The 12,004-nt window shown below is 34.7% G+C and overlaps 1 protein-coding gene across 2 annotated transcripts in view; it reads left to right on the top strand.

Annotated features, from left to right (window-relative positions):
• PXYLP1 (2-phosphoxylose phosphatase 1) overlaps positions 1-10,233 on the top strand; it is a 200,378-nt gene extending 190,145 nt beyond the window's left edge. For both annotated transcript variants that reach the window (XM_053709975.1, XM_053709976.1), the window contains one exon: positions 7,087-10,233. In XM_053709975.1, coding sequence (XP_053565950.1) covers positions 7,087-8,015 — 929 coding nt within the window. In that variant the 3' untranslated portion in view covers positions 8,016-10,233. The remainder of the gene's footprint in view (positions 1-7,086) is intronic.
• Positions 10,234-12,004: the final 1,771 nt, after the last annotated feature.

Raw genomic sequence — 12,004 nt, 5'->3', positions numbered from 1 at the left:
TGTAGTCTATCTCAGATAGGGTGACATATCCTATCTGTCAGTTTTTTGCTTAAATTCCGCTCTACTACATAGCACCGTTTTCCTTTACTATACTAATGTGCTGTATGCACATAAGTTAATTAAGAATAAAGGGGATAATTTTATTACATTGAAAGTAGTGCCATTGGACCCTATCCTCCTTTTTTTAAAGTATAGTTTAGCCTGGCAACAGGTTTCTAATCCAATAGAGCACGCAACAGGTAGTATTATACCAAATTAATAAACATGACTTCAAAGTGGGAAACAGATAGAAAATCTAGACAAGAAAAGAGAGAAATAGATCTAAATTCTGTGTTTGAGAATCAATCAGAAAATACTACAATTAGCCCAGACTCCATGAACCAAGCACTAAAAGATATTCACAAGCTTATGTTTAAACAGGACAAACTGTGGTGGAACCATCACTTTTTCGAAAAATATATAGAACTCAAACTCATACCTAGAGGTCTGAGAATTCAGCTCTTTCCTGCTTTTGAGTTTCGCAATCCAGAACATAATCAAGAATGGGAAACAGCACTTTCAGAATGTTCGGTAAAATTAATGCGAATCTTAATTAAACATGACAAAGAAGAATATGAGCTATTAGAAACTAAAGTACAAGAACTACACACAAAATTACAAGAATATGAAACACTTAAAGAATTCGAATCATCATATAAACAGTACCAGAAAGAGTTAGACAAATATGAGGCAGAAATTAAACTTACAAAACAAGGCAAACTAGGCAGAGATAAATCTGATTATGCCAATAACAGAGTCTACAAATGGAAAAAGAGATTCAATGCGAATAATCCTAAACCATCGAAAGTTACTATCATACAAAGTGATGTCTCGGATACAGAAGGGGAAGACTCAGAAACCCCTGAATCTGATACCGAACCACAAACCTCGATAAGGGGGACTAATATAAGAATCACAAGGGGCAAAAGGAAGGATTTTTTAGGACAAAGTGCCTCTTCCGATTTAGACACACCAGAAGAGGCAGGGGGAAGACCAAAAAGGAACAACAAAAGTCAGCCACCAAACAAAATCAACAAAAAGGGCTGGAAACCATATCAGAGACCCCCAAGTCCGTTCTCACAGATGAGAATGACTCATTGAGGATAATCAACCTTTCCCAAAAACTACTGACTGAGGATCACAAAAAAGTACTTTCTAAAGGCATGACCTTCTGCCCAACTCCTGAAATAGATAAATTTGAATTAGTCAAAGATGTACAATTGTACATCCGCAAAATTGCCTTAAAAAGACTCTTTCTGAACAAATCACAAGCAATAACTCATTCAGAAAATAATTCACTCTCAGCAGAAGAGAGAACTACTCTGACCAATCTAGAGGACTTACTTGCAGAAAATGAGACTATAGACAGCACAATACCTGACTATACAAATGAGACAAGATGGCGTGATAAAATTAAAAATAAATCTAAATTCATGCCTAACATCAACCAATGTTCTCAACTGCAAGTTTTCAGTGATATCATATGTGAGAAAATCCTACAAATCCCAGAGACAAAAACTAATAGGAACTTAACAACTAAGGAACGCAAAGCACTAAAAGAGATGCAAATGTGGAAAGACACGATCATTAGAAATTCTGATAAAGGAGGCAATATTGTTTTATGGCCACTTAAAATGTATCGTCTAGAAACAGACAAACAACTAAGGGATAATTCTTGTTATACCAAACTGAATTATAACCCTACAAATGAATATCTTCAAATATATTCAAACCTAATAGAAGGAGCCAAAAATGACAATATTATTAACAACAAAGAATATCAATTTCTAAAAGTATCCAATCCAACTGTTGCTACTTTTTACCTAATTCCAAAGATACACAAAAACCAAACCCATCCTCCAGGGCGTCCTATAGTATCCGGAATAAATAGCCTTACTGAAAAGGCGAGTAAATATGTAGACTACAGACTTAGGAATTATCTCACTCAAATTACTTCTTATGTTCAAGATACCACTGATGTCCTAAATCAACTGGATAATATTCATATTTCTGAACAAACATGGCTTGTGACAGCAGATGTCGAATCTTTGTACACTTGTATTAAACATGAGCTTGGCATCGAGGCAGTACGTTGGTTCCTAGAAATGGGCTCAGAAGAAGAACCGATACATGATGAATTCACACTTGCACTATTACAATTTGTTTTAAAACATAATTATTTCACTTTCAATAACGGGTTCTATCTACAAACAAGAGGTACCGCGATGGGTACAGCATGTGCTCCCACCTATGCCAACCTTTTTTTAGGGTGGTGGGAGCAAAAACACGTCTTTTCAGACACTAATTCACAGTACCTGGAGAAAATCCCCTTTTGGGTAAGATATATAGACGACGTGCTGTTCCTATGGGAGGGTTCAAAAGAAGAACTAGATTCTTTCCTTCTTGACCTAAATACAAACCAATTTAATGTCAAATTGACCTATGAAGCCAGTCAAGTGAAAGTAAACTTTTTAGATTTAGAAATTTCAAAATCAGAGGATGGAACATTATCCATGGATGTACACAGGAAAATAACAGCCACAAACAGTGTTCTACACAGCTCTAGTGCCCATGCCCCAAATACCATACAGGCACTTCCTATAGGTGAATTCTTAAGAATGAGGAGAAACTGCTCTTCTGAATCTAACTACAACAAGAGAGCAAAAGAACTCACTGAACGTTTACTATCAAGAGGTTATAGCAAAAGGGCAATTAAAAGGGCAGAATTTAGAGCGAGAACAACAGATCGAAAAGAACTACTCCAAAAAAGAGTAAAACCAAAGGATGATCAGATAAGGTTCATATCAACCTATAATCCAAAAAGTAACTACATAAAATCCCTGTTTCAATCCAACTGGCACATACTAATGTCTGACCCCAAATTGAAAACAATCTTGGGTGAGAAAATACAGACAGGATACAGAAGAACCCGTAATCTTAAGGACATTATTAGTCCTAGTCACCTTGCTAGTGAAAAAACTAAAAGTGCTTTTTCTAACGGTTCCTTTAAATGTGGAACCTGTACCACATGCAGCTTTATGCTGAAATTACACACAATACATGATCGGTTCAACAAACCACACAAAGTAAATGCACACATCAACTGCCAAACTGAAGGGGTAATATACGCATTACGCTGCAATTGTAATCTGTTCTATGTTGGCATGACAACCAGAAAAATAAGAGTAAGGTTGCAAGAACACTTGAGGAACATCAAAAATGCCAAAAAGGACTTACAAGCAGGTAAACAACTCACCTCGGTGGCCAGACACTTTTTGTATAAACACAATTCAAAACAAAGTAATTTAAAATGTTTTGGAATACAGAGAGTTAAGCTGGGGATCAGAGGTGGGGATCTTGAAAAAACCCTTCAAAAAGCTGAAAGTAAATGGATTTTTCTCCTTAACACAGTTTACCCATCAGGGTTAAATGAGTGTAACAATCTCTCCCCTTTTCTGTAAAAAAAGTGAAAAAATGTGCAATGAATAGCACAAATTCATGATAACACAGCCTAACCCTCAAAAAAATTCTATCAAACGCCAGTATCTCAAGATCTAATTTTAACCAAGTTATCTGTGTGTTGAAGGTAGAAGTAATCCTTACCTCTTGCCTTATAAATTAAATTCAAATTCAATCCTATCATCACCATATACTAAAAAACGTTCATAATTAAAATAAGGACATACAGAATCTCATTCTAGTGTACAACTATATGCACCAGCTATCTAAGGACTAGCTTATGTTAGTCATCTAGAATCATAATCAAGTGTACAACAGTATGAACAAGTTATTTAAGTATTAGTTTACAATAGTCCTTATTAATACTACATAAGTCTTAAGCACATAATTCATTGCAACTTTTATACACTAGTGGTGTTTATTATTCATAAAAATTCATCGTTCTTACATGCTTCACAGTCTGCACACAATACACACCAATTCACTATTACTTTTAAATAATTTCAGTAATATCTATTTATTCTTAGCACTGTTTTACAATCAAAATCACAAGTAGTTATTTCAAAACACAGCACAATAGCATTTTTCACTAAACACTCATTACTTTTATTTAATATTACACAATATTGCGGTATATACCAGCATAAGTAATCAAGTCATAATATAAATAAAGCAGTCACAATGTAATATATAGCACTAGTTCACGGTGGCACCTACAGGGTTAATTCACTACGTAGTATCACATAGTTTAGGGAATTCAGTGCTTTAACTTAAGGATAAAATAAAATGAATTTGTAAATTTATGGCTGAGCATTAAGCCCTGTTATAAGGCTATGAGAACTCATTTGTCCTGATTACTCCAACATAATTCATTTGATCTTATAACTCAATTGATTTTATAACCTCAACATTATAATAAAGTTACTTTTATTATTAGCAACAAATTAAACTACTTTAAAACTCCAACCGTAATGATAGGCGGTCTCTACACTGTAGAGGACGAGGATTGGCTGTCAGAAACAATCGTCACCCAGGAGGTGTGACCATTAGGCTTTAAAAGACCAGTATGTGAGCGGCGCGCTCACCCTTTGAAAAAGCCGCGAGGCGAAACATGTTAGGGACGCTAGGGTACTGGTGATGAGCCCTTGGAGCTCATGTATTTTTAGCTAGCCTTAGGAACCTCGATAGATTAAGATAATTTAACCGCTATATACCTTAACAGTTGTGAGTGGTTAATGGGGGCAGAACGCTGACGTTCACATAAGCTGCTGGAGAATTTGACCGTTAGCAGTACTCATACCACTTGTAGTAAATTGTGACTACACAGGGCTCAATACCGCACTAATAATGTCTCATTTTGTTATGCTAAATTGAAATCTTATATATATTTTTTACCAAATATGTCTGTAGTGTTATAACATTACGCAGGTACCGTGCAGCTTATAAAATAGCGGTCATTTTTGTTACCACTCAGAGCAGTTGATAATTTGCCATTTACTTAAAGGCATATCTCGAACTAAGTTACTAGATCTGTCTGCTCTATATAAGAACAGGAACGCTATTTACCCAGTGTCTATCACCCTGCAATAAACATTAATATCGAAATACCTTACTACTAACGGTGATAACACCACAATAAGGGGTGATCTCCAATATCACAGATACTCTATATAACAAAGTATATACCCGCCGGACTTTGTATATCACAATAAGGGGTGATCTCCAATACCACAGATACTCTATATAACAAAGTATATACCCGCCGGACTTTGTATATCTAATATAAAAGACATTATTAAATATAAAGCATTGAGCCTTTATTTTTGTAGTGCAGGCTTGAACATAGCCTCATATACAAGATACGTATAGAAAATTAAGTGAAAGCTAAAGGGATCATATATAAAGTCCCTGACTGTACGCACAATGAATATAAGAGTATAATTACTTAAGCCTCTTAATTATATATGTACAAGTGTACTGTAACGTATTGAGCTAATCCCACAGCAAATTCACAAAATTTAACTGCAGTGAACCTAAGTATAAAACTATTCAATTAATTACCAGCAACAACATACTGATCAATCATATTTTGAGTTGCCACCTCCGGTATATATTGAATATATAGAATTGTTAGTAGCCCCCATACCTTACAAGTTATCTATTCATAGATAATTTCTTACCCACCACACCAACCAATATACGATTAACAAGTAATATTATCTTGGCTCCTAAGAGTGTTTTTAAGTGAGTGTTTTCCAATTTTAACCAAGCCTTAATAAAAGTTAATTTTTAATGGTATTTAGTTTACTCAGACAGTTTTGTCTTTGTTCTCTGCACATCTTTGCACGTCTATCTCTGTTACCACAAGTTATTTAATTAAACAATCCCCTGAGTGCTACAAATGTAGTCTATCTCAGATAGGGTGACATATCCTATCTGTCAGTTTTTTGCTTAAATTCCGCTCTACTACATAGCACCGTTTTCCTTTACTATACTAATGTGCTGTATGCACATAAGTTAATTAAGAATAAAGGGGATAATTTTATTACATTGAAAGTAGTGCCATTGGACCCTATCCTCCTTTTTTTCATATATATATATATATATATGTGTGTGTGTGTGTGTATATTTGGGTGTGTATATGTGTGTGTGTATATTTGTGTGTGTGTGTATATTTGGGTGTGTGTATATATATATATATATATATAATTATTTATTTTAAACATGTGGTTTGTTTAATTTTCTTTACCATGTTTGTTTTAAATTACATGGGGACGGGGAGTAGGTGGGCGGGTGCGGGAAGGAGGCGGGCAGGGGGTTGAGTTGCAGCAGCACCATGGGCCTCTGGGTTTTACTTGCCCCCTGGGTCAAAAGTTGCCAGTCAGCCCCTGAAAATTGGTAATTTGTTAGGACTTTGTATGGCATATATGTTACTTAATGTTTTTTTTTAATCTCAAAATATTTTTACTCATTAAAGGACCACTATACAGAGTAGAGTAACATAATTAATAAATGCATAACAAATACACAATGCAAAAGCACTTACTTAGAATTTTACATGAGTAGTAGATTTTTTTTCTGACAAATTTCAGTTAGTTTTATTTCCCTTCCCAGTGCATCATGTGACAGCCATCAGACAATGACACATTTAAATGTATATTTGTGAATCTTGCACATGCCCAGTAGGAGCTGGTGCCTCAGAAAGTGTGCATAGAAAAAGATTGTGCATATTTATATAATGGATGTGAATTGGAAAGTTGTTTTAAATTGTGTGCTCTATCTGAATCTTGAAAGTTTAATTTTTACTTTAGTGGCCATTTAAAGGGACACTCAAGTCAAAATTAAACTTTCATGATTCAGATAGAGCAGGCAATTTTAAACCACCTTTCCAATTTACTTCTTATGACTGGTGCTTCTTAACTCTTGTTTCCGGTGAGCCCAAAACATCAGGGTAGATTGCAGCATCCGCTGCTTGGTAAATATACCCTATGTGTTATTGTATTTTCTTTTTATCATGCATTTATTGATTAGGCAAATCTACTTGTACTTTAATAATTGATGATTGATTTGTTTTTTTGTTTTTTTAAGGTATTGTGCAGCATCTTCAAAATGGGCAGCTATTACGTGCAATCTACTTAAAGAAACATAAACTACTTCCAAATGATTGGACTATAAAACATCTGTATTTTGAATCCACTGGAAAAAGCAGAACATTACAAAGTGGGCTGGCTCTGCTCTACAGCTTTCTACCTGACTTTGACTGGAAGAAGATAAATATTAGGTACCAATGGAGTACGATATTTTGCTCTAGCCAGTGTGACTGCCCAATAAGGAATCACTACTTGGAAGAAGAACAGCGTCGGCAGTACAGCTTCAGAGTAAAAAACAACCAGCTAGAAAAGACCTACATAGACATGGCAAAAGTAGTAGGTGTTCCTACTAGACAGCTGCGCGCATCAAATCCCATTGATTCACTGTTGTGCCATTTTTGCCACAATGTAAGCTTCCCATGCACTAAGAATGGTTGCATTGACATGGAACACTTTAAAGTTATCAAAGCTCATCAGATAGAGGATGAAAAAGAAAGGCACAAAAAGCAACTTTATTTTAAGTATGCCCTGATGGCTACTCACCCCCTTTTAAACCAGACTATTAATAGAATGCAGCGGATTTTGGAAGGGAAGAATGAGGAAGTTTTTGCATTGTATTCCGCCCATGATGTGACTCTTTCACCAGTTCTTAGCTCACTTGGGCTCACAGAAGCCAGATTTCCACGATTTGCTGCTAGGTTGGTCTTTGAACTGTGGCATGACCCAGAAAAAAAAGAAGAACGTTATGTTCGAATTCTTTATAATGGAGAAGATGTCACTTTTCAGACATCTTTCTGCAGAGAACATGAAAGACGATCAAAGCAGCCACTCTGTCCTCTTTCAAAGTTTGTCAACTTTGTACAAAAAGAAATGTTTTTAGCTTTCAATAGTACTAGTTATTATGAGTCCTGCCATCAAAGATTGTAAAAAAAATGCACATTATTGAATATCTGAGTGCGAAAAAGTAAATAAATGTATCTACAACACTGTACAAAAGGTTTTCTTTTAAGTTTTATATAGTGCATCACATAAAAGCCAACATCAGGGTATTTTATCTTCTGTATTATCCCTGGTAGTTTTTATCATTATTAATGAAACAAAATTCTACAACTCGCTAAGTGACTACTAGGAGGAACTGGAACAAACATTTCGAGGTTGATCACAATCTTGTGAAAAAGTTAATCTAATCATTAAGCTACAAAAATCACCATAGACTTTTTTGATTACTTTTTATTAGTTTTTGTAGAAAATAATCATTAGATAAACTTTATACAGGATTTTGATTGACCTCTTCATCACACTACTTTAGTACAAATAAGCAGTCACTTGTTTATTTTAGTGTCTGCTTTTGAATGCAGAGAGTATAGGCAGGGTGTACTGATGACCTTTAAAAAGGTCAATTTGATATTTATTTAAAAAAAAAAATGAACAAAAGTAAAAATAAAATAAATAAATAAAAATCTAAACCAAGAATGAAATATGTTCTTATAACATCCATAGATGTTGTGTAGCATTTTGTATGTATTTTGTAACTGTCAACATATTTTTTTAATGTACATTACCATTTTATTAAATATTGTCTCATTTCGTTTTGTTAGGAAATAGAATTTATTTTCTATTATATCTAGCAGTGTTTGTTTCTTGGTCATCAAGTTTGTATCGTGTATCCAACTTCAGTTTAGCATTGCTTTATTAGTTAAAAACTGTACACTTAAAAATAAAAATAGCTAGAAGATAAAAACTGTATGATTACTGGTGCTATTTTGCCCTTTGTATTACAATACTGGATGATCTTTGAATATTAGATTGTGGCTGTTGAAATATAATTTGCCACCAGAGGGCACTGTGGAAAAATCTTCTAAAAAGAACAGGTCCGTCCTTTAATATTATACTGAAAGTAGAGTCATTTTTAATTGATGTTTTCTCGTAGTGACCAATCTCCTGTGAATATTTTTTTATAATTTTACTTAATTAACTATGACTAAGTAAAATGTACATGAGACAAATATTGTAAAATCACAATATTTATTCATCAAGATGAGACCATTTTAATTTGTAGTCCTATAAAATTGTGTTTTTTGTGAAGAGAGAATTATCCAAGTTACACCAAAAAGAGATTACTTCTGTATAACGTGTGTATGTCTTTACTTATTTGTTTATAGAAACACACAAGTTTGTATTCTGATAAATTAGGAAGACAAACAATAATGTGTTTGTTTTTCTCTCTTTAATGTAATTGTTATTTGCTTATGTTAAAGCCTATGCACATTTTCATATCATCTTTTATTAATAGACTACCTTGTTTATGTATTCTAATTGTTTCTATGTTGTACCACACAAACATTGTTAAAAGAAGACTTGAATCCATTTTTTTTTCTGGAAACAATTTCTATAAAGAACAATCAAAACTGTTTTGCACAGGATCTTTTAATTGTATTGTATTTGTCATTCTGTTCTCTAATGCAGTGTTTGTATTTTTAACCAATGTTTCACATTGTATTATTCATTTTAAACTTGATTTAAATTTAAAAAATCAAACCAACCAATACATTTATATGCAGTCCCTATTGTGAGGAATATTATGTTTCTATACTGTATTGGAAACAATTTGAAGGGGGAAAGAGCAAGGGTTAGAATTCCTTTACAATATAAAAAGGCTCTTAACCAAATAAACTGACTTTAAAGGGACATGAAACCCAACATTTTTATTTTGTGATTTGTTGAAGAGATATCTAAATTGGTAATATGCACATTGCTGAAGCAGTACATGACAGGAAACGCTGCCACCTACTGTTCTTGCAAATGTATAACTGTTATAAAACAGATGCCATACATTGCCCAAGTCACGTGCACGCTTCTACACATTCCTACCAGCTTTTCAACAGAGGATAACAAGAGAACAAAATAAATTTGCTAATAGAAGTTAATTGAAAAGTGTTTTTTTTTAATTTTCATTTTACGCACTATCGGAATCATGAAATAATTTTGGGAGGTTTTATGTTCCTTTAATCACATTTTATACAATTGTGTATATTATTGTAGCAAAAGCTTTTACATAGCTGTTGGTTTTCATCATGTTTTGCTATTTGTTATTTATTTTTAAATCAACATTACTTTCTCTCAATAAATAAAAAATTTTGGTACAGTTATGTTTCTAATTCTTTTTCATACCTTGCTTAAACAAGATTGCATTTATTTCTTTTTTCAGATTTTTTAAATATTTTTTTTTCGTAAGATTGTATAATGCTATGTTAAAATCATGAGGGTTAATTTTGTATGTGCATTGCATGTAAATGTTCAAGATTCTATTATACTTAAAAAGTAATATATAATCCAGTGGTAATAATTTAAGCAGGTGATAAATACCAGAGATGCAGAAATTTCTAACTTAAACTTTCTTTAACCATGTGCCAAGATGTGATTGCTGATATTGACAGCCTCAGGGAGCAACAAGTTGATGGAAGTGTAGTGATTAACTTTTAACGTTTTATAATTTACAGGCTAAATCTGCTTCAGATTCAAGCAAGTGCAGCTTTCTTTCATAAATGTGGTGAGAGTCCACAAGTCACTTACTCCTGGGAATGCCTTTCCTGGCCACTAGGGGTAGGCACATTTTCCCAAAACTCCAAGAGCACTTAAAGCTTTCACCTCACTGGTGAACTAGTCTTATCTTTGCTTCCACAGGAGGAAGGTGAAGAATTGATGTGCCTCAGTTTCTTCGTAGAAAGGGGTCATCAGACCAATTTGTGGCCTATTTTTCCCCTCAGTTGCTACTTGGGAAAGAGGGGAGTTTGGCGAATTGGGTAGTGTCATAATCACTCCCAGTAAGGAGTTAGTCACAAGCCTGCCACAGGTGTTGCAAAGACCGGTCCCTTAGTCTCCTCCTGTTGGGTAGTTGATATACTCCAAATTTAGATCATCTGCTGTCACGCATACAGCACTAGATGGGCTATCTACTGGACACAGTTTGCTTCTGAAGCTGGTAAGCACAGTAGAGTGGGTGGTTGTCGGGTAAGTGGTCACATTTTGCACTCACATAGCCCGCAGGCTATTAGTAGGTACATTTCGTATAAGGTACATCATTGCCAAGGGTCAAAGAATATATTTTTGTGACACTGTGATGAGGTTGCATGCGTCGGGGTTAGTGCGCATCTGCCTTTTTCAGTCCTGTAATTTTTTGTATTTAACACATGTCAGCTTTGGTACTTCAGCGAATTAGCACGTCAACCTGATTTCCTATCTCAGGTTAGCGCATGTTCATTAGCATTAGCGTGGGAGTTATTTTTTCCTGCTGCACTAGTTCAGTTGCTTCTCCTGCTTAGTGTCCCTCTGTGCTTGCCTTTGGTTTGTTGGAGGGGGTAACATTTTCTTAGCTTCAAGAGTTAAATTTTTTGCACATATTTATATGTTAGAGGGTCTCTTCTGCATTTGTGCTTTACTGAATCGAGTGTCTATGATTTTTCAGCTTAAATCCCTGACTGTTAGTTGTATTTTGTCTCCAACATTTATTATCTTGATTTTAAGGTTTTGCTTTGTCTGTGTTCTTTTTTCCTGTATGATGGAGCATCCTGGAACTGTTCCCACTACTTTAAAAGTTGATCCTTTAGAGGGTAGATCCTCTTAACAATTAGTAACTCATTTTAAATGTGTTCTTTGCAAGCTTATGCCTGTATCTCCCCCTGCTCAGCTTTTCAATCCTTGTTTGGATCACCTTATGCATATGAGTCTAATGCTGCTCTTGCCTCTAAATGAATCTGTCCTCCCTCTATTTGCTATATACAGTGGTTTCTTCAGATTTTGCTCCGGGATTTAAGGATTTTGTGCACTCAACTATTTCTGAGATGCTAGCAGCTATGCCTCCTCCAAGCGCAAGAGGTCTGTTTCCAACAACGTACCTTCTAGCATTTCTGAATCAG

Source organism: Bombina bombina, chromosome 4 (assembly GCF_027579735.1).
Source record: "Bombina bombina isolate aBomBom1 chromosome 4, aBomBom1.pri, whole genome shotgun sequence".
NCBI classification, from domain to species: Eukaryota; Metazoa; Chordata; class Amphibia; order Anura; family Bombinatoridae; genus Bombina; species Bombina bombina.
Note: the sequence above shows the minus strand (reverse complement) of the source record. Positions and strands in the feature narration are given on the sequence as shown.